The sequence below is a fragment of the Electrophorus electricus genome, chromosome 8 (genome assembly GCF_041902795.1).
Source record: "Electrophorus electricus isolate QZ-2024a chromosome 8, ASM4190279v1, whole genome shotgun sequence".
NCBI classification, from domain to species: Eukaryota; Metazoa; Chordata; class Actinopteri; order Gymnotiformes; family Gymnotidae; genus Electrophorus; species Electrophorus electricus.
In genome coordinates, this window is record NC_137504.1 from 28,684,174 (window position 1) to 28,708,024 (window position 23,851).

At 47.7% G+C, this 23,851-nt stretch overlaps 1 protein-coding gene across 6 annotated transcripts in view; it reads right to left on the reverse strand.

Annotated features, from left to right (window-relative positions):
- Window positions 1-4,603: 4,603 nt before the first annotated feature.
- abr (ABR activator of RhoGEF and GTPase) overlaps window positions 4,604-23,851 on the reverse strand; it is a 101,193-nt gene continuing 81,945 nt past the window's right edge. For 5 of the 6 annotated variants that reach the window (XM_081719624.1, XM_035527716.2, XM_035527717.2 and 2 more), the window contains 7 exons: window positions 10,323-10,382; window positions 10,119-10,228; window positions 9,204-9,343; window positions 8,514-8,648; window positions 8,103-8,208; window positions 7,303-7,453; window positions 4,604-6,310 (listed from right to left, as the gene is read on the reverse strand). In XM_081719624.1, the coding sequence (XP_081575750.1) occupies window positions 6,221-6,310; window positions 7,303-7,453; window positions 8,103-8,208; window positions 8,514-8,648; window positions 9,204-9,343; window positions 10,119-10,228; window positions 10,323-10,382 (792 nt within the window). In that variant the 3' untranslated portion in view covers window positions 4,604-6,220. Of the gene's footprint in view, window positions 6,311-7,302; window positions 7,454-8,102; window positions 8,209-8,513; window positions 8,649-9,203; window positions 9,344-10,118; window positions 10,229-10,322; window positions 10,383-18,082; window positions 18,587-23,851 lie in introns of those variants that run through there. The other variant, XM_035527720.2, reaches the window with a different exon arrangement.

Below are 23,851 nucleotides of genomic sequence, written 5' to 3' on the forward strand. Positions count from 1 at the left end.
GCGTTTGCGCTTAGCATCTTACTATGGCGGTGCGCCTCGTCGTGGCGCACACGTACATTTAGAAGAATACAAACATAAATATTTAATAATTTTTTGTGAGCCTAGTTGCTCAAATGAAATTGTAGGTTTAAGTTTAATGGTTGGCGTCTTTTTTGTGTAGATTGCATTTGGTTTGGTAAAACCCTACACGCGCGTAAAAATGCAAAAGGATGCGCGCTTCAATACCTGCGCTGCGCGCCTATTGCGCGCCTGTCGCGTGCCTCTCACCTGCAGAGCGGCTGACCCGAGGTCTGCACGAGGTCATACTATCTGATGTTGTATGGATCGGGTGGACAGGCGCCGTTTAGTCCAAAACGCCGTATGATAAAGAGCAACATTGTTTCAGAACACACCTGTCCTTGTCTCGTTTGCCCGAATTTGTAACGTTTAGGTGATTCTTCTACTTTTGTTGGCAGGTTTTGCAGAAAACACACACTTCTATAAGTGATTGATGTTTATCTAAACGCATACTTGCTTGTAATGACATTTAGTATGACGTTTTCTACAACCCTCCCATGAGCCATTATCGTTATTTTATTGAAATCATACAGACAGCACATTTAAACCAATACATATACAAGTATGTTTTATCAAAACAACATGGAGAATAACACCAGTGGTATAAACATCGATTTCACATTAAAATGTTGTATCTAAGAGGGTTTTTTTAAAGCTTGGTCTTATTGCATTTATTGTGTTTGGAGCATTTAGCTAAAATTAAAATCAAATAAAGTTCAGTAAGTAAAAATATCAGAGTCCTCTTGCTTGTATGAGCCATTATCCTTTACCATTAATAATAAGATATTATAAAGATATTATAATAAGATATTATAATAAGGTAATACCGTTAACAATAATATTAATAGTCTAATAATATTTATTGTTTCTCAAAAATGGTACAAGCACAATTGATTAATTTAACAGCACAAACCAGCACAATCATAAATGTTTTTGTTCTATTTCTGATAAATGCGAGCCAGCTTTACAGAGGTATCTAGCCATCAAGCATATTAAAGTATTAAAGGAACTCTCTACGCAATAAATTATTCACCAAAAAAAAAAAAAAAAAAAAAAAGATGTTGACTGGGTACAGAGTCTTTTCAGAGGGGTTGTATTTAACGAAATTTGGGCCATAGGCGAGAGGACGGCGTGCCCTCTTCAACGCACAAATGCTTTCCTTTCCCCTGCACCCATGCTTACAAGCCAGTCCTGCTTCTTGTACCGTGGGGTGTGTCTGACTGTTAGGGCTCTCTACGCTAATGATGTCTTGGTCTTTGAGTGTGAGCTTCTGAGTGAATGGTGGGAGCATTGAAGAACGGAGTGAGGTTTGTTTTTAGTGAAATGGTTATAGAACTAGAACTGGTTTCAAGAATTATACTATAAAATATTACTGGCAAGTAAAAAAAAAGATAACTGCAAGCAAATGAAGAGCTGGTTGTCTCTACTGAGCTGGGCTGATCAATATGGTACTCACTAAAAAGAGTAATCACTAATCTATACACACTTGATCATTAAATAACTACGCAGCAGCTAACTGGAGAAACACTAGTCACTCCTACAAAGTGGTGCCACTTTTCTCAGGGGAGCCAAAAGCAGTTTGGTTTTAGGAAATGACAGCTGTCTTTAGAAAAACAGTTTTGCACATTCCATAATTCCCATACGATCACACCAAAAATAATTCCTGCGTTGCACCCCTGAAACCTAGCGTCAGTCGAGTGGAGCTTTTAGAATTCATCCTGGGAACTGCCACAAAGCGAGTTGTGTGCTCCTCCTTTAATGTACCTGTAAGGAAGATGTAACAATGGGACAGACGCGTGTCTGGCAGCAGGAGTGGAACCGTATCATAATACAAGATCTGATTGTTAAAGACGAAATGCCTTACATAGTTTACATTTAAATTTTACTCCTGGCTTGACCAGTCCTTGTGACCAAGGCAGCAGGGAGTGAGGAAATGTGGGGTTGCCCTTTGTAATCAACCAGTAATGTATGGCTACCTTAACATAATCTTCAAATTGTGATCTTTGCTTCTATTATTTGATAAGTGTCCATTGTTTCATTATTTTCTTCATTATTTGTTCATTATTAGTTCGCATTATTCCTCTTAATTCACTTCCATGTGGCTTATCTCATGTTTAGTGTAAACAAATTAACCTCTCCTAATTGTTTTTACTAGAAATTTTATATGAACCAATTAGATAAAATATATTAAAGTCGGTAGTTTGTAATTTCAAGAAAACAGGACAGGAATTAAATTGACTATCCCATCGCTTCGCCCATCCTAGGGTTTCATACTTTTGTTTTTAAACTTCATTTTAAGACCATGAGGTACGAAATTGTTTAGGAAATGTGGGATTAATTTATTTAGTTTAACCGATTTGTTTAAGTGAAAGCAAATGCTGTTGAATATGCTGGAAGGCATGTCCTCTCCTCGTCATATAGTCAGTGTTGATAAGAGGAGTGTTAAACCCCTAACCTATGACTACCACCAAATACTTACCCACAAAGTCCCCCCCCCAAAAAAAACAACAACAACCCAATACTTATTGTTTATATAAGCGGTTAAAACACACCCGAGTTGCATGTTGCATTTTTGTTCGTCTGTTCTGTTTCATGTCTTATCTTTAGCTCGTTCGTCGGAGCGCGATCGTCACCCTCGCGGGCCCCCGACCGTTTAACCGAGCCTGCTCCGGAGATCGCGCGCGCCAACAACGAAGGCGACGGACACGGACTTTCTCCCAACTCTTCCCTCCAGCCGGTCTGACATGGTCGCAGGGACGTGCATTTCTCTGTCAGCTGGTATCAGTAGTTAATCTCACTGTTTGCCTCTTATTTAGTTCTCCCTCCGGCTGTCTCCCACGTTTCTGCTTTCCTTCTACTTTTAGTCAAACTCTCTCACCGCCAGTCTTGTTTGTTTAGTACGTGTTTTCCTTTTGTTCTCTGCCAGGTTAATCATTTTGACAGATTACTTAAACAGGTTTTCATTTCTTTCAGTTTTTTCCCTTTTCTTTTATTAGTTAGCCAATTCGGTCCTCCACGAATCTGGTTTGGGTTCATTTGTTTTGGTTACGTTGTTTATGTTCGTTGTAGTATTTTGATTTTAGTGAACTCAGTACTTCTGGTCATTAATAAAATCTTAATGACTGTTCTCCTGTGTTTATTTAGTAAACACACCCTTAAGCTTTCGATTCATAACGCGTGTGAGTCAAGAGTGATATTCCAATCTCTGTTAGACGAGAAATAATTACATTATTGCACTGGTGACTTTTATGGGATGAGACTGAATTAAATATCACTAAAAAAAATTAAATAAAATTAATTAATTTTCCATGTTAATCAGGTGCGTGCCCCAATTAACCTCATCAATAATTAAGTGTTAATATACAGTACACTGGGAACGATCTGAGATATTGTCTTCCTGCATTTTACAGAACCATCTCACACAAATACTCATATTGCTGTCAGCTTGTGGGTATTACTGCATTCATATGAGTAACTATAAGCTTAAAAAAATGTATTTAATGTATCTCAAATTCCATGTACAGCTTTTGGATATTAGACTTCTACTATATGAAGCATAAATTCAGTTCAAAATTAATATATAGGCTATTTTTAGTTTTCACGATAAAAGGAACCAAGTTATATATATGTACAGCGCATGAAATGAAACCTGAGAGATTCTCTTTTAGTGGCACTATAGCGCAGCAGTAATTTCTCTCTCATTTGAATGCAGTGTTAATGCCTTGCCGGAGAATTAACAAATTAACAAAAGTGAAGTGACACCCTGTTTCAACATCAACATGGTAACCCGTGGACGCAAAGAGGAAGGAGTACTCTCCCTCAGCTAAGATCCACCAGTAGATCGACCGACTCGGATCATAAATCTATCCTAGTGATACAGTATACAATTATACTAATTATATAACAACTATATAACCAACATGGTCAGTCCCATTACTGTAAAAATAACAAGCACAGCTCAGCTCTTACGTGCTGCAGGTGAAGTTTGAATATTTGTTGTTTCAGTACTTAAGCATAGTTAAATGTGACTGGGGATTGAGTTTGATTATTTTAATAAGCGTGACACTTGAGCAGACTGAACAGTAAATAAAGTCCTGCCCGTCGTGCACATCGCTACATGACACCTCCCGTCTGACTGTTATGTTTGTGACATAAATACTGTAGCTTCGCTCAACCAGTGAAGATATTCTCTAAGAGGTGGACGTGTCATGGCGACGGGGTGTGTCAAACTCCGTAGCGGAGCCTTCTCGCCATCTCTCACCACCCTTGAATGAGGTTTGGGTGATCTGATCGTAACCCGACCTCAGTGCGTCCTGGGGGATGTTTACACTTGGCTTTTCATGTGACCACATGAAAAATATACGTGATCCTATCACCAAAAACGCATCTTAACGCAGGATGTAAACAGGTCCATGGAGTTTTTTTTTTTTTTTACTTAGTTTTTTTGCTCAACTGACCACTGGAAAAGGGACAACCATAGACTGAACCGCTCTTAATCACAGTGCTTCTGTCTGACGATGCGATATTAAAGACTCAAAGCATGCTCTTATCTTGTACACTTTTATTTTGCTAAAAAACGGGAAAAACGTTCACATCAACATTTACCCTTATTGTTAATACGGTAATATTCAATAGCTTTCCAAGAAAAGATAACAACAATAATTTTTATTTTCCTTGAACATTATATTAAAAAATAACAAATAGTATGGGCTAACAGTGCTTACTGGGGATTTGTCACTGGTTTGAGAGCAGAGAGAAGATCTGGGGGTTGTTGACGTTAAGCAGTCTGGTTAAAAAGCACAGTGCAGTGAGCATTTACCATTGTCGTGCCCACACACTTACTGAGGAACAAACTGAACATGCATAGAGGGAACTACAGAGATTATGCCACAGGTTACGCCAAAGCGTTGCCGTCAGACACGTCAGGCTTGCACGAGTCAGACCAAATGTCTCCTTGTAGCTCACATATTTCCAAAAGTGTCATCTCACTAGACTGCATACCACGACCTGTTTCATTACAAAAGTGGAATCAGATCCCCCAAAACTTAGATTTCATCGGTCAAAGTTTATTTTTCTTTTGCTTCTGTAATTTTGTACAGTACAGCTCAGCCAACACTGACCGTTAACAGGAAACTTGCAGATAAAAAGAAAAAAAGTAAATCAGAAAAAGAAGTTACTATCCAAAAAACTTCAAATAACCGACTCTGCAGTTTTTCTCTACTTAGAACAGACTGTACAGACACACATATAGTCATTTCTAATAAATAAGAAGCTTTTGGCCGCAGGGTAGGCAGGAGATGGCTGTTCCCTGTGGGATGCACAGAGAATTAAACATGTCCAGCAGGGTACCGAGGTCCCATCCAGGTCTCAGCTTTATGAAAATGCAAATAACCACGCATACACACACACACACACGCGCGCACGCACGCACACGCACACATACGCACAGACAAACACACACACACACACACACACACACACACATTCAGCCAATGCATGCACAGAAGCCTAAGAACAAAACCAAAAACAGAAGCGCATTTAATTAATATTTGTGAGAAATGCAAATGCAGTCGTGCTTGTTGGCTTTCTGGAATGCCTCTGGTTAAACAAACAAAGGGGGAACAAAGAGCTTGCAGGGCCTCTCCTGCGCTGGCAACACAGAGCTAAGGCTTAAAGGAGCCACCATGTTGAACATAGACCTCCCAGAATACCTTGCTTTCAGCTCCAGAGACATGTCCTGTTTTACACACACACACACACACGCACGCACGCATTCACACATACACAGCAGATGAGTAGAGATGGGATGTACGCGTATGTCACTGTGGGTCTCCCGTGGCCGTGGGTGAGGCCTGTTCCTGACCTCCCTCACATGGGAGTTCACCGAACAGGTGGGGGACAGAACACGCGAGCCGCCATCCTTCCCCATCTCCTGCTGTCCTCTCCACACGTGCTCAGGACCACACGAGACGGGCGACTCCCAGGGGCGGGGAGGTGGAGTTCGTGCTAGCGGCCGAAGGGGGCGGGGCTCGTCTCCAGCGCCGCCCCCCCACCCCCCCACCCCCCGCGCGCTGTGGTGTGGGTTCCTTCTGTACAGTAAAGAGATTGTGGCGTTTGCTGGGGGGAATGAAACGGTGCTCAGGCGTCTCTGTGTCCGACGGCCTTAGACGTCCGTGGAGAAATACAGCGTGTTTCTCTTCAGCTCGGCGAAAGAGATAGGTGAATGCTGCAGGTAGTACAGCAGCACCTGTACCTGTGGGAGAGAGGCCAACACCACTGCCGTTACCGCCTGGACCCAAACCCCAAGGCAAGCGGCATGCGGCTCGAGCAGCGGAGACATTCGAACAGAATTACAGTCGCCATCTGGTGGCTCTTTGGCTACTGGATGGCAGCGTGCAAGTCAGCTGTGCTCCAGCTGGTTGAGGTATTTAGCTAACTCAGCAGAGAGTGGCCAGCTGTTCGAAATACTGAAATGTTTGAAAATCATTTTTTGACCAATCGTCTGCATATTCAAACAATACTGAGACTGTCAACCTGGTTAAAGTAGGAGAACTGACTGTGGTGAAGTGTAAACACTTTCGGTGCTGCCCGAGGTGTATATGCAGCGACGCTGGGAAAAGTGTGATTGGCCGTAGTGTCATACTGACGGGCCATAACACAGCTAAGCACCAAACTAACCACCTTGTGTTTGCTGGACCAAAAGAAACACGTGACTGGCAAGAGAGATTTCTTTTACAACCAGTCCTAAGCACGTAATACCAGACAAATATAACGTCAAGCAGGCTTTCCCAAAACAACGCAACTTTCAGTTGCTGTTTCACAGCTATGAGCAGAAGTATGTGAGTAGCAGGGGAGTGCAAGCTCCCACACTCATCCTGAACCTCATCTTTCAAATAGCTTGTTGTTTTGACTGAGGGCAAATGAATGACAATGTATCACCTATAATAGAGAAATATGGGAATGGTTATGAGTAGATGCTTACAGATTGTGTGTGTGTGTGTGTGTGTGTGTGTGTGTGTGTCTGGGCAGACCTCCAGTGCTCTTCCTAAAAACCCAAACACAGCTGTGTGATTATTTAGATCTCAAGGCCAAAAGCAGAATCCTCAGCAACGTGGGAATGAGAAGCAAAACACACACACACACGCATGTAGAAGTGTGTGCCACTTAGTCACTGTGTTTATGTCTGTGTGCATATGTGTGTGTGTGTGCGCGCGTGTGTGTGTGTGTGTGTGTGTGTGCTTCTACCTGTGCCATGACGTCGTGCGACCAGATGTCGGAGGCCAGGGTGACGTGGGGCTTGTTGCTTTCGGCCTCGGATGGTCGGAGCAGGGTGGGGCCGAACACAGTGGCCAGGTTGTGCAGGGACATCTTGTTGACGGGCTCCTTCTCCGCCACCCTGCAGGAACACATCACCCTCCTCAGCGAGACGCCTCTCACATTGCCAACGCAACCCAGTGTTGTATGATGCGTCGGACCCGGTTTAACTAGCAATGAGCCCACCGCATGCTGTACGTGTGGTATGCTTGAAGTGCTTGAAATGGGACTCATTTTTAAAAGCAGGCATTATGTTTGAAGCTGGCATGCAAGACTCAATAATGGCCAGCAGGTGTCATCGGCAAGCTTCTGTTCAGCTCTACAAAAGGCCATCCAGACATTGAAATGATGGCTTAAAGCTACAAATTGTTCAGGGCATATTAATTTGGACTGTGTATTTAGATTGCAAGCCATTTAAAATTAAGTTTTCCATGTACCGTTTCCTTATACTGCTAGTTATGACTGTGAAACGTGATTTGTCAAGCCCTCCTTTGATGAAACATCATTAAACATTAAAAAGATAATATGGAAACTTGGGGCCTTACAAATACTGCAGTCCTCTAACTTTACCACACAGAGCACAAAGCACTGGCAGCTAACTGTGGATACTGGCCTTTGGAGACTGTTAGAGTGTGTGGAGATTGGTAGCGTCTGTCAGTCAGACACTGGTAGAGTCTGTGGAAAGTATTATAGTGTGTGTGTGTGTGTGTGTGTGTGTGTGTGTGTTTTACCTCTTCAGGTGCTCCAGAAGGGTGAGGAAGGTGATGAGGTTAGGGTCAGGCAAGGAGCGCAACAGGTGCATCATACAATTCTCCTTAGCAGCTGGGTCGGACAGAGCTAGGGAGGAAGAGGAGCAGGATGAAGGGCAGCGTGCGCTCTTACACGTCCCCACTAACATCACTACGCACCTTCCACTTCCTCTGAGTTCACGTCCCCACAAACCCCCCCCCCACACCCTCGTGCCCATCCCCAACATACCTAACCTGACCTGACCTTTGACACTGATTGCAAAGTGACCACTTCCTCTATAACTGCCGCCATATGTCTCTTTTCATCAGTGATCAGTACCAGAAAGTAACTAAACCTAGTGGAGGCAGGTTAGGGGTTCCAAAGATGATGAGGATAAAGGTAAAAGGTCGTACATATGCCCTCCATGAAGGCAGGGTAGAGGCGGTCTGTGAGGAGGGGCTCCGGAAGCTCACGGAAGTACAGCTTCAGTGTTCCAGCGATGGCATTGATGTCCATGTCACTCAACATCACCAAAATATCTTTGGTATCTAAAAGAGGGAGAAAGAGAGAAATAGAGGGAAAGAGAAAAAGACAGGAGGAGGGAGAGAGAGAGGGATAGAGAAGGATGGGGGGGGGGTTATGGGAAAAGAATTGGCAACATTTCTAAAGTTCCGACTGATCTTTTGGTTGACTAATATACAAGATAACAGTAAGTCATTTGTTTTTCTGAGATTCTTAAATGTGTGTGTGTGTGTGTGTGTGTGTGTGTGTGTGTGTGCGCGAGAGAGAGACAGCTGGATGGAGGTCAGCTCTATCTTCGGCCTTTCCCACAGCTCCTCCTCTACTTTTAGCCCTTTGTCCAGGAGCAGAGCGGGAAGAGATGATTCCATGGAAGAATGACTGGGTGGTGTAGGATGGAGGGGATGAAGAGAGAAAGCCCTCCACAAGCTCAACCCAAAAGCCACTGGGCTACTGCCTCTGGAACACTTATGCGCTACAGCCCTGTCTGAGGCATCCAAAACATCCAGAGTGATTGTGGCACACTTTGAGGAACGGTCCTACTCCAGGAGGGACTTGGGGGGTGTGAGATGTGTGTAACTCACTGGTGTCGAACGCCGCTTTGAGGGCCTGGATGTCCGTGGCCACGCCTGAGATGCGGTAGATGCCGACCTCATCGATCCCCCTCTTCTCCACCTCCTCGATACACTGCCGCACGATGTAAGGCACCTTGGAGCGCTCGCGTCTGCGGCGCACACACACACACGCACACACACACACACACACAGCTAATCAGATCTAATAAGACAGTTGGTCAGCTCACTCCGCAGACGTATGGCCTTATGAGCATGTGAGACTCGGCATCCATCAGTCCAAGGTCCGGGGTCCCCATACGACTCTCCCACGTCTGATTCAACTCATCATTCACAAGTGCTCATTAGCATATGCATGTCAAAGACGTGTCATGCAGTGGGTGTTTCCTTTCCCTCAACTTCAAGGCTGTGACGGATATCTACTGTCATGAGCTTCAGTGCTTGGAGTTTCCTGCACTGGGAATGAGGAGAGAACAGGTGCTAACCCAGCCTGGACAGTTCCTTCATTATGAAGTTTATGGCTGCAGGGTGGGGGCGGGGCATTACTGTGTCACCACGGTGATGTAGTGTTGCGGGGTGGGGGCGGGACATTACTGTGTCACCACACTGATGTAGGGCTGCTTGGTGGGGGCGGGGCATTACTGTGTCACCACGGTTATGTAGTGTTGTTGGGTTGGGGGCGGAGCATTACTGTCACCACACTAATGTAGGGCTGCTTGGCGGGGGCGGGGCATTACTGTGTCACCATGGTGATGTAGTGTTGTTGGGTTGGGAGCGGAGCATTACTGTCAGCACACTGATGTAGGGCGGCTTGGCGGGGGTGGGGCATTACTGTGTCACCACGGTGATGTAGTGTTGTTGGGTTGGGGGCGGAGCATTACTGTCACCACACTGATGTAGGGCGGCTTGGTGGGGGTGGGGCATTACTTTGTCACCACGCTGATTTTGACTCCAAACACTCCGCTCTGCTTCTTCGAAGGCGTCCTTTTTAAACTCAAGTCCCGGCTGGTGAACTTCATGGAGAACTCCACCTTGATCTGTAACAAGAGGGTACACAGGCAGGAGATCAGCACAGCGCTCCACGGAGGCAGACACACGGGCTCCCCGCACAGCTCTGCCGGCGACCCTTACCCCACTCATTTCGATCACGTCCACGTGCCAGTTCTTGGACTGCACTGCCTGGGGGTCCAGCTAAAAAGACAAAGGCAGAGAGTCTTTTACATTGTTGGATGTTAAACGTACCCTCAGTCTGCAACCAGCGTTTTAAACAACGGTTGAAGTACAAGTGGTCGGAACAAAGATAAAATCAGGGCCAACATGGGGGGAAAAAAAAAAATCTCTTTACGTTTTTCAACATTCAGACATGAATGCCAGCATGCCGGACTGAATCAGAACAGTGTTTGTCTACAGATTCCAGGGACTACCCAACGCATCCGCCTCATAAACGCAGCGTCGCTGTGGACCGGAAGACTGCAGCGACGGTTTGGAAGTCCAGCATTCCGCTCCTGCCCTGCCCAAGACAGACCGCTGGAAGCGTCCAGGCTGCAAACAGGCCAGACGTGCACATAGGGCTGTCTGACCCAGATAATAGTAGACGCATGTCCGGGAAAAGTCAGGATAACCCCGCCTCACTGGGGTTTGGCCTTGTTTGTGCTGTTGCCAGACGTATCGGTCTTGCCACCAATCAAAGGAGTCCACATGTGCAAACCACAAATATATACAAACACAAGCAAACAAACACACGCGTCCATATTTACACGTAAGCACACACTAATGCTCAGGGAGCAGGGTCAAACCCAGGCCAGGGGACTTTTTCTTCAGATCCCTTCTGCTTTGTTTTTAAAAGAGAAGAGTCGGTTTTCCATTTGCCTCCTGCATGGAAATTCCCATCGAAGCTAAAAAGGAAGAGGGGGAAAAATCCCTGGGAATCCATCTAGATAAAGGCCTTTTCCCTCAGATATTCCATTTCAGAACAGTGAAGTCTTAATGAAGTTAGCACTCCTCTCCTGCTGCATATGACCAAACAGTAATGGCTGTTTGAGGCCTTCTTTTGTGAATGAGTGAGTGAGTGTGTGTGTGTGTGTGTGTGTGTGTGTGTGTGTGTGTCTCAAATGATGGGTATGCTCAAATGATGAAGACAATAAATATAAAATGGTGTGTATATACACTCACACACATTCATATAGCATACTCTATGACATCCACAACCCCAGAGACGAGGTAGAAACGTCTTTGCTGAGTGACGTCCCTGCCTTTCACAACACGAACACTGCACATCATCTCATTCAGACCCAGTGTCTTATTTGTCTGTGATATCAGGAGCCTGCAGAGGAACAGAGTGTACCACACACTTCTGCTGGATCAGTGACTTTTGGACTCTTCCCTGTTAGCAGTGGAGGAGAATCCTTCCAGAACGACCGTGGATAAAAACTATGCTGTTTCCATTAACGTACAGCTCTCTACGGGAAAGAACAATCTCTCTCTCTCTCTCTCTCTCTCTCTCTCTCTCTCTCTCTCTCTCTCACTCTCTCACTCTCTCTCCTCTGGAATTGGAATTCACCCACTTTTTCATGCACCCTTCTCATGCAGCTTTGGGAGAAGATGTCTCAGGCATGATGGATGATGGGACACGACCCTTGGAGAAGTTCTTCCTACCTCTTAAACTAACCTGCCACTCAAACCTCTCCAACAGCGAGAGAGACCGCCACTCCAAAATACCCAACGATCAGACTTCTTGGCATCACAGACGTCTATTATCACACAGCTTCAACACTGAAGAAACACGCACGCTAAGCCAAAGGCTCGTGGCTTACCAGTGTTTTATAGTGGCAGAAGGAATGTACCCACAGGACATGAACCTACTAAACATGAACGATGACCTTCTACCTCCCAATGGGAAAACAGTTAAAACACAATCAAGTTACAATTATGATGAAATCTAACAAAACACCATCAGGCATGCTAACAATGTAACTTCACATTACTACAATCACCTTAAATGCTCCCCAAAACAAAAATGATGGTGTAATCCATCATTACTGACGTTGTTTCTACGCATCAAGGCCATAGAACGATTACCATCAGGTAATTATATACAAGGTACTTGTGCTATTTTCCCACTGGGCACAGAGACCAGTATGGTGAACATAATGGTTGCCTGAATGCTCTTTTAATAAAAGGGCTGTGTGAAATGCGCTGCTCATGGGAGTTGTAGTGTTTCATGGGGTCTGGGCTGGGAACCAGCATGTGCTAATCAAGGAATGACGCCCGGGTCTGGCACGCGCTCCGGACCCAAGCTATGATGACTGCAGCTATACAGAGTGCGCTTTCAACCTGGAGACAACTCGTCACCAGCTCCTAGAACGTCTCACAATCATCAGTCCCATCACTACCGACAAGCACAATCAAACAGAGCACCCGAACCGAAAGGGAATCCTTTTCTGCGACTAAACAACTTCTCAAGAAGTCAGTGCTACTCACGTCACGTCTACACAGCGCAGGGGAGTGAATCTCCCAGCCTCCTATTTAAAACTCCAGGAGGAATGTGGCCTCCTCCTCTCCCTGCCGTGCCGTGGGAAAGAAGCTTTCTAGGGGGGTTAACGCCACAAACTTTATGGCTGCAGGATTTATTTATACAGCAGCCACAACCAAACCTGTCACAAAAGTCACGGTGGACCGTCATGTGGGGTAACGGTTAGATGAGAGCATAACCGGGCATGGCCGTGAGAAACTGAGGGGTTTTTCATTATTTCATAAAGTTATCCGTGTAAGTAGCCACGCCAGGGCCAGCGCACGGAGGTGAGGCATGCCTGAATTACTGGGTTAGGACAGAAATGTCTCTGCCCTTCAGAGCAGCGGTTTACCGTAGCTCAAGGCAGATCCAGACGGACCTTCGCACACTGAGCAATGCCCCATGTAAAGGAAGTCAAATCCACGGATTTACGTTTGCCAGCAGGAATCCCCAGAAGAACTCATTTACTTCCATGGTTTACCCATGTCACAACTTTGAAGTATGGTAGAACAATAATCACTCTCTCTCTACACTCTACACTCCATCACTCTCTACATTCCATCACTCTCTCCACTCTCTAAACTCCATCACTCTGTCTGCTCACTCGACACTCCATCACTCTCTACACTCCATCACTCTCTCTGCTCACTTTACACTCCATCACTGTCTCTACATTCTACAGCCCTGTAGAGTTTCTGGACATCTCCAGCAAAGAGGGTTTTATCTGAAGCAGGGCAGGCATGGCTGAGCTGGACGGAGGGAGGTGGTGTGCAGTAACTGATCGGTCTCACTCGGCCTCTTACTGCATCTTAGGCTGTCGCTTCTTCGGTTCTTACTGCTCATCTCTGCCAGCCGTCAAACAAAGCAGAACAAAGTGTTCCCTTACATTCTCTTCCTCTGTGTGTGTATGTGTGTGTGTTATCAGGAATACGAATACTTACTGATCCCACACAGAGTGAGCACATACATGGAGCGATGCCAGGTACATTTGAGGTGTGTGTGTGAGTGTGTGCGCATGCGTGCGTGTGAGTGAGAACTCTAGTGATCCTAAATACCACAGGAGTTCCTCTCCACAGTGTGGCTGTGCTCACGGAGTGCAGCTTTGGCACACTGTAAAGACGCTGAGTGATGCACTGCATGCTGACCAACAACATGCACACACACATTCTCTCTCTCTCTCTCTCTCATACACAAACATCCATCATGCTCACGTTTCACTGACCTCACCCTCCATTCATGCATCTCTCAGACACACTCACTGTCTCACACACACACACACACACACACACACACACACACACACACACACACACACAAACAACAGCAGGCATGCAGCATGTTTCACATCCTCTGAACACACAGATCTGCACATTAAATGGATACTGCAGGCAATACCCAACAGCGCGTGTACACACACACACACACACACGGATGTTAAAGGAGTTAAATATCCTCAGTTGTCAGTATTCCTTGTAGTCTGTGACTTGAAAGGGGAAGGGTATGTTTAATTCATTACCCCTGTAGCATTATCCTCTGTGCCTTTAATCTGAACAAAGCACCCAGTTCACACGGCTCAACATGTTCGCAAACACACACCCCAACTTCACATGCGAATGAACAGTCACGTGCTGCATAAATGTATGCGCACAAAAACTCCTCCCTTTTCCCAAACACTGCGGACGCCGTAGCACCACAGCGTAAAGCTGTGATGGAGGGATCATGCCTTTGCAGCTTCAACAAGACACGACAGTAGACAGTCATAAATGTGAATGAAGACGTGCGACATTCATTTACTGAAACGCATCACCTCACTCTGCTATTTCCCGGTGACTGCGTTATGGCGCCTCTTCCAAAGCTGTTTCTAATTAGTTTTCTAAAAATTTGCTTTAATTAGCAGTAACATTTGTTAAACTGACCCTGGTCTTAATTGGCTTTAAAGGCAGCCCTACAGGTGCCTGCTTAGGCATGACTAATCAAACCAGAAAGAGCTTTTTGCATGCAAGATAATAGTGTACTTCATTGCAGACAGTAATGTTTTAATGCAGTAAGGCAGCTTTAACCACACTGATCAGATGAATTAGTTAAATCAGTCAAGCTTCTTCGCGAACGAGCCTTTCTGTGTTTGATAATAGCACTGATCTGCTTTGCTGCCACCCTGCCGCACGAGCAGCCGCGCGGCCGTGAGCGCGTCTGCCTCGCCCCGCTTCGCAAGCAGCCGCGCGGACACGAGCGCACAGCGATCGCACGTGGGACCAAAAACTCACGAGTGCGTGAGGCCGGCGAGGACAGATGAGCCGACGCTACACGGCGTGCGCGTTCTGGTGCCGACGACGCAGGCCAATCCTCCATTCCTCCGCGAGGCACAGCGAGACGCCGTTAACCGGCAAACCTACTCGCAACGTGCCAGCCGAGCCACGTCAGGAGACGCTTACGCTCCTGGCAGCTCCCGCAGACGCGCGAGAGAAGAAAGAAAAGCAAAGGGAATAAGAATGATAAAAACTCTGGCTAATGGCATTTCCGTGTTGGAGCGCGACCTTCTACAGCAACCATGGTCGGCTTGATCTTTTATGTAATGACCAATGCGGAACAGCGAGGTCATCAAAACGACATGCGCCAGTGCTCAACGTGTTTACTGAGGCTGAGGGTTCCATGCCTAACGGACACTGACTGGTTAGTGCAGGTGACTTATGGGTAATGAGCCGTGGAGCCAACATGCGATGTGTGTTCAGGTGTATAAGTAAGTGGCGACCTCAAGTTTAGACGCCAGTCAAAGTCCCGCCTCCAAGATCCCCCCCCCCCCCCCTTCGTCCACCTAATTAGCCCCGATCAAGGATGTCTCATCAGGGCTGTGCGGCCAGGTGTGTGAGACCCACGGGAGGTGGGGGGCATCAAACGACCCTCATTTTATGCCATTAGGAGCTGGCTGGCTTTTCGCTCTTTAAAACGGGAGGGGGGGCGTTTCATCGAACATTAAGAAATGAGCATGCGAAGTTGGAACTCCGCGGATCATGTGGAAGTGACCAGCAGCCATTCTGAGAAGTGTGAGAGCTCAACGTGGAAAAGGACGACGTTTGATGAGTTTTCTATGTTTGCTTTTGGAAGTCTTCCAATACATTTGCTCGTCCAAATTCTTCGTCTGTCTCTCTCTCTCTCTCTCTCTCTGTCTCTCTCTGTCTCTCTCTCTCTCTCTGCCCCTCTTTCTCTCTCCTGCGTGTAAGTGGGGTTTAAAGTTGAGGTGCTGGGGTGTAATTCCAGCTACGGGGTGAATGAATGCAGGTCTGTGATGGTCAGACGTGGTGACCGGGTCAGGGAGACGGAGAAGTCATTCATCGCGGTGCTCAGCTGTACGCACCTACACACACACACACAACTATTTTGCCTCAAAGAGCCATTCAGGCCCATCAAAGCGAGCCAGAGAGGGAATGGAGATGGAGTGAGAAGGTGGAGGGAGAGAGAGAGAGAGAGAGAGAGAGAGAGAGAGAGAGAGAGAGAGAGAGAGAGAGAGAGAGAGAGAGAGAGAGAGAGAGAGAGAGAGAGAGGTGTGTGTGGGTCTATGTATGCAAACATGACAGTTCATCCTACCGAAAATTCAAGACATGCCATCTGCTTTGTTACTATTAAGTGAGACTGCATACATAAAACAGCCAAAACAGCCAGTGGGATATGACAGCGTGCATGTGCGTGAGAGAGGGAGAGACAGAGAGAACCGCCTGAACAAGCAGAAATGGCTGTTGAGGGACACGTACTGATTCCTCACCGTCTACTGGGAGGAGAGATGTGGCAACTTTAAGATCCAGTCAATACTATGAGTGATGTTCGTAGCCATGAATGTGTGCGTGCGTGTGTGTGTGTGTGTATGTGTGTGTGTGTGTGTGTGTGTTCATGTGCATTAATACTCCGTGTCTAATCTTGGGCTAATCCACATGTGACCTAGTGCTGATTAAAACACTGCTGCATCAGCACAAGGCTGTAGTTATCAGGTGCAGCACAACAGTACATTAACAGGACAGATCTGAGATCAGGTTGGTGGTTTGAAGCTATGGGAACCTTGCTCACCCCCCCCCCACCGGACTGGTCCTGAATCAGCCACAGGATCAGAGTTAGTGGAGCTTATCTGGCACATCCTGACAAGTGCTCCAATCTCTCTCTCTCTCTCTCTCTCACACACACACACACACACACACACACACACACACACACACACACACACACACACACACACACACACACACACACGCTTGGTCTTCCCATCCCACACCTGAGACAGAAGGCATCGCCTGAGCATCATTATACCTCACAGATCTGGGTACAGCTGAGCTTCATTAGAAGGACAAGGACAGTGTTCGTGCATGCGTGAGAGAGAGAGAGAGAGAGAGTGAGAGAAAGAGAGAGAGAGAGAGGGGGAGAGAGAGACAGGGAGAGAGAGAGAGAGAGAGAGAGAGAGAGAGAGAGACACATGGAGCGAGGGTGTGTAAGGAGATTTGAACTGGGACATGAGCACAGCAGCTGCTGGCAGTGAGAAAGCAAATCACCTGCCCTCATGCAGAACAGGTGTGTGTGTGTGTGTGTGTGTGTGTGTGTGTGTGTGCGCGCACGTGTGTGTGCGCAACTGTGCCTGTGCATAAAGACAGAAATTAAAGCCTGTGGTGTGGATGAGCTCTTGGTGTGTTTCACATGCACGTGTGTGTGCGCATGTGTGTTTGTGTGTGTGTGCAACTGTGCCTGTGCATAAAATTAAAATTAAAGCCTGTGGTGTGTTTCATATGTGTGTGTGTGTGTGTGTGTGTGTTTTAGATTTGTGAGTGTGGGTTTCACTGGAAGGGGAAACTGGTTCACAGCCCACTAGGTTTCAGGGTGATAATTAACCTCAAACTGCAGGTCACCACCAGCCTGACCATAAACAGTCTGAACACTCATACTGCTGAGAGCACACACAGTCCACGCATTATACACACACACCCCCACACAGCAGAGGCACCGCACACGACACCACGAGAGGAGAGAGGGTTTAGAGAGCGTTTTACTTAGCGCTGTCAGATCCCCAAGTGAAGAGACAGGGGTCAGGACTACAAGTCACTGAAATGGACTGTTGCTCCAAAACGAGCCAATGATCTTTCTGCGCTCTGTGCGACACACGGGCATGCAAGCAAACATCTGTGAAGATTTAGCCTCGCACAAACCCCTGAAACTACCGAGGAAGACGAGAGGCCAATAAAGAGAAAGAGCAGAACACCACCACGCTACAGCCCAGAGAGAGAGAGGGAGAGAGAGAGAGAAAGAGAGAGAGAGAGAGAGAGAGAGAGGGGGAGAGCCCTGTGACGAAGACGCCTGACGCAGAGCTAGAGAGCAAGGGAGAGGAATAAAGGAATGGCGTGAGGACCTTCTGGCGGAGGAGTCTGTTCCGCACGCGCCCCCACAGCTTGGCGCCCGTGCTAGAGGTCCTCCGGGCCGGCTGATCCTCCACGCAGCAGCGCTCCTCCAGATGCTGGCACACTGAGTTCAGGTTGCAGTCCGTCACGGCCACCTCCGTCATCCCGCCGCACGCGCACACACGCTAGGCTGAGGGGGCGGGGGTGTGTGTTAGCGGTGGTGGCGGCTGTCGACCTCCAAAGGTTTCCAAAAAACAAAAGCAACCAACCAAGAGGAGAAAGTTCCAGCTATGGTAAGAATCCGACCGAGAAGTTCCGGAATTCCTCGCGGCCAGAATCGGAGGCTGTTTTAGGATGAAGGCAACCTGTAGTCCTGTGAAGCCTGTCTCGTAGGATGAAGTGATGAAAAGAGTGAGAATAGAGAAAGGGAAAGGAGAGGAAGAGCCGTCACGGCGGCCGGCATCTCTGTGCTCCGCTCAGCTCCGCACGGCTCGCGATCTGATTTCTAGCGAGGCAAACGCCGGGAGAGAGAGAGAGGAGGAGGAGGAGGGGAGGGGGCAGGAAGAAAGAGAGGGGGAGGAGGGAGAGAGAAAGACAGAGAGAGCTAAGGAGAGAGAGAGAGAGAGAGAGAGAGAGAGAGAGGTGGGAGGGGTAAAGATGCCTCTGTCAACAGCAGGCAACAGAGAGAGAGAGAGAGAGAGAGAGAGAGAGAGAGAGAGAGAGAGAGAGAGAGAGAGAGAGAGAGAGAGAGAGAGAAGAATATACTTGTAGGACCGAGCTGAAAATACCCTGACCTAACCATACATCACAAGGAGACACAACTTTGACAGGCCCCACTTTCTCGGACTCAGACGCACTACAGCACCGAGACTGAAACCAAACAAAGAACAAAACCACTGGACTGAGCACGCACTGAGCACACACTGAACATATTAACTAGCCTGTGTCCTCCTCTCCTCTTTCTCTCAGTCAAGCCAGCACTGCCTCCAGATGTTTTCTCAGTACTTAATATTGATAGTCTGTGTACAGGAGGTGTGTGTGTGTGTGTGTGTGTGAGCAGGCTTTCCCTCCGTCTGCACCGGGCTCTCTGCGTCCACGCTAAACTGCAGATGAACATTCTGCTCATCCATCCAACATGTTTCCAGCAGATCGTTACGATGTTTCCTCCTGGTCTTCACCTCCTCTCCAGATGGCGTTCATATTACATGAGAACGGGGAGCGAGCAAGGGCTACCGGAGGGGAACCCCAACCGGAATGTTCGAAGCGCCATGCAGAGCTGCCTAGAAGCTTGAACTACAGTACCCATAATGCAGCACGGCCAACATTCATCAAGACGGCGAGTAACTTTACTACACCAACATGACGTGGTATCGCCCTGAAAGATGGCTTCACCAGCCCCCTCCACTGAGGGCAAGAAAGCACATTACCACTCCAAGCAGAGCTTACAGACTTCAGCATGTGTTACTAAACGTGCACCCAGACACCCAGTCTACACTATGACAGGTGTGTGTGTGTGTGTGTGTGTGTGTGTGTGTGTTATTACACATGCAGTAGATCTTGTTATGTATGAACATAAATCCGTCCAGGCAGCCCATGACCTGAACACGCTATCACAGCAGCACGCGCTGGCAACAGACAGGTGCGCGAGACTGGCGGCTCCACTTCCTAAAGCTGTCCCAGCACTGGTCAAGCACCTGATAAGAGACAGACAGCTGATACCGTCCACGGTGTGACACACAGCTGAGTGTTTCGAGACAGACACACGTCACATTGTTCCATGATGAGAACCATGTTTTTGAATCATTATAGTCGTGAACGTTGGCGCAATCGCCCCCCCCTCCACCTTGCAGACCGGAGCTGCTCCTCTCAGTCTGGGGTACGTGCCTCACTGCAGACGGAAGTCTGGGGCATTTGTAAAATCCAGATAAAGCGGCGATGAGGCATCGTACTCTCGCGTGCGTCATCGTTTTCAGGGAAGGAATGTTGGGGGGGGGGGGGGTGGACCGAAAGGGAGGCTCAGAGAAAAAGAAAAAAAAAAACAACAACAAAAAAAAAAAACTGATCGCAGATGAGACGGAATAGAGGCTTCAAACGGCAGCACACGTATGGATACACACTCCAGGTAGAACGTTCCAGGACGTGCCAGCCCATCGTGGTAGGGGATACCCCTTTCTGGGAACAGTGTGTTGTTATTCTCTCCCTGTTTGGCACGGCTGCTGGGAGAGGCCAGCTCCAGCTTCCGAGTCTCTGACACCGTGGACATTCCCTTGGTGTGCCATGCTGGGATGAGAAGAAACATTTTCCCAAATGGTGTAAGGCCTCAGGAAGGCTTCAGCGTGCTTTGGACTGCACGGATCAGACCTTCGACAGACTCCACTCTCTCGCGGCACAACAAGCAGAAAAGAAGAAACAGACACTCGATAACGGTGTAAGACTCAGTGTCTCTGTCTAAATTTATTATTTATATTGTTTATATTTATATTTATACGTATTTCTGGACTTAACGACTACATCTGAATAAAGGTTCTTTTAAACACGCACGCGCGCGCGGATGTCATGTGGAGTGGAAATCATGACCACACGTCATATTTACTGCGTCACATTTGTTTGAAACCACGCTTGGCGTGTAAGTGCAGCTGGCCTGCAATCGTGGGTGTAGTTCACGTCGCCGCAGAGAGCGAGTGAGTGAGGTAGAAAGAGAGGGAGAGAGGAGGAGAAAGAATCCCCTCTCCTGGCCAGGGGGCCCGGGCCTGTGGCCCTGACCGGCCCAGTGGGCTGAGTGAAGGCTGGGCTCTCCCCGGCAGTGTTCAGGGGGCGGGTGAGAAGGCATTGACTTGGCTGCTGTTTGTTCTGTGCTTTCAGAACAGACGTGGAACGCCAAAATAATCTAGGACTCGCAGACGCACACACACAGTCAAACATATACACACACATTCAGCAGCCTCTTTAAACAGCTGTTAGAGGTCACTTACTCATTTATGGACATTACAGACAGATTAAGTGGAGACATCATGAGTGTTAACTACATCTCGGGGACACGTCAACATTAGCCGGCCGTTTAGAAGAACGGCTTCATCCTTCCCCACTGCGAGGGTACGACGGCGACGCTCAGGAAGAAACAGAAGACTGTCGGAGTGAGAGTAGAGAGTGCCACGACAGAAGCGCTGAAACCACGCGCCCGTATTTACTCTCCTCTCCAGCCAACAGGACGGACGGCTGACCTACTTCTCTACGGCGCAGCGCTGCACACAGCGCTGATGGACCTGGGCGACACCCAGACGGCTGCGGGGGGGGGGGCGCGACAGCTGGAGGGGGTGGTCTTTCATGTGTAGGCTGAAATGCTGAGTGGGAGTGTGTGTGTGTGTGTGTGTGTGTGTGTGTGTGTGTGTGAGACAAGCTGAGGGCTTGTCTGCATTAGCTTGCCTGCCTTTCATGTTGGGAAAGGGAAAGCCAATCTCAGATCAAATGCTTCATGACTTCAAGAACAAAAGGAAGCGCATCAGCCATTAGCATAGAGACAAGCCTTTCCAGAGTATGTGTGTGTGTGTGTGTGCGTGTGTGTGTGGTGTGCGAGCCCTAGTTTGTCGGTTTATAGCTTTGGCCAGTCATAGGCATGGGCATCGGCTGCTGCCGCCGCCCTAAAAGTGGCAGGGTTTCCATGGCAATCATGTTTACAGTAGCACTTCATCTTGTGCCAAGGTGGGTGGGGGGCAGGGCGCAAAGAGCACATGACGCTTATCCACGACGCAAGATCGATCTGATCAGCCGCACTGCACTAGAGATGCGAGGATTCTAGTTCGGGGGGGGGGGGGGGGGGTAGGTGTTTTATTCATGCAGCTCCTCTTGCAGAGGCCGTTTAGGAAGAGAGCTTTGGTTTCGGCGTGCCACGAGGCGTGGCGAGGTGAGGCGAGCTACACCACTCTTGCAGACTGAACCTGCCACCCCAAACCTTCCAGCCAGGCCGCGACTTCTGTGGAAGTGCTGCAACACCCAACACAAGGTACTGTATTTTAATGGTGATCATTACATTAACATTAGATATTAAAAGTATCATATGTTAATATTTAATTAATATTAATATATGTAACATTTTTTTATTTCATAATAAAAAGTGATGTGCCAAAGTGCAAAACGTCATCCAAAGCAGAGCTCCAAACGTTTTCAGCGGCGTGTTGACATGTCGTATGAGTGGTGGGCCAAAGGCCAAATACTACAAGGACAATCCAGATGGTATTTGTCACTGACAGTATCAGGGCTGTCAGGCAGGACCACAAGACTTCACTGAAGGTTAAATCAGACCCACGGGCCACACCGAGCGCAGGAGCACTGTGGGAGGGGAACCACAGCCCATGCAGCAGATTACAAACCCCTCCAACACAGTCAAGCCTGATATAGTCACACCACTGCCATGTCATACAGCCATAGTATGTATAAAGTGGGTGTGGTGTGCCCCGCTATTGTGGTGCTGTTCTTTATTCTGCGTTTTATAGTTACATAAAATAAGTTGGCTCCAGGAGGGCAAAAGATGCTTTGGAATAGTGTGGATCTATCTATCGATCTCTCTCACACACACACACACACACACACACACACACACACACACACACACACACACACATCCACCCACCTCTTCTCAATTATGAACCAGTGACCTGGAATTTCCCCCACCCTTCCATACAGAGGCTCAGGGGTGAACACCAGCTCCTTAGACAGAGGTAGCTCTCTGGTAGAGGGAGGGGCCCTGTGTGTGTCTCCACACACACACACACACACACACACACACACACACACACACACGACAACATAGCTGAGAGGTAAATAAATGTGTGTGTAAGTAAGTAAATAAATCAGTCTTTCCCTTGGCCTCTTTTTACACAAACAAAAAGTCTTTTTACTGTCCTACACACGATGTGCACACGTGCACACACACGTACACCCATGAAGAGGAAATTCAATAACTCGGATCCAGATGATGGCCAACAGTAACATGAAAGTGTTCTCCGTGTTCTCCACATTCTCCCTCTCTCCACATACCATGAAGATTTCAGTAGGTAAACATCCGGATGGTAGTAAGAAGTAAATGGTTTGAGCCATATGTTTCTGGGTGTGCACAAATGTATGTGCACTCAAACACAGCCGCTCGCATTCCAGAAAAAGGCCCACACACTCCATCACACGATCCCAGCATACACCACACGATCCCAGCATACATCAGCCTTGTCTGTCTCTGAAACACACCAAGGAGGAGTTCTAAGAGTCTGTTCATCCTGTGAAAATGCATTTTGATGACACACGGAGGCACGACAGGGGTCTCATTAAAAAACAGAGGCATTTCACCAGAACCCTTTACAGTGTAATGCCATAGGGGCTCAGTCCTGCTTAAACTTGTATGCAGTAGCGCGACAGGAGTCAGAACCGCTGGCCTGAATGAGTGGCGCTGGCGAAGTGGGCCGCGGGCTTTTCCCACAGCCACATCACGTAGTTGTGCATGTCTAACGTTGGTATTTTTATCAGGGCTGTCACGTGTGACCCAACACAAGTGTGTGCACCGTGACCCAGTTCTGCTCGGGCCATGGGGCTTAGGAGACCAAGCGGAGTTAATAATTCAGAGGTGGGAGGGAGAAGAGATGTCAGGGGTGCTAATGACAGAAGCAAAAAGGCTGGCGAGTGTGTGCGGTTGCGCTGGGGGGATGCAACATTCGACCAGGGTCGTAAAGTCAAGACCGAGAGGGTTCTCTGCATCCCCTAGGCCAAAGCCTCCGTTAAAAGGGACGTTCGGA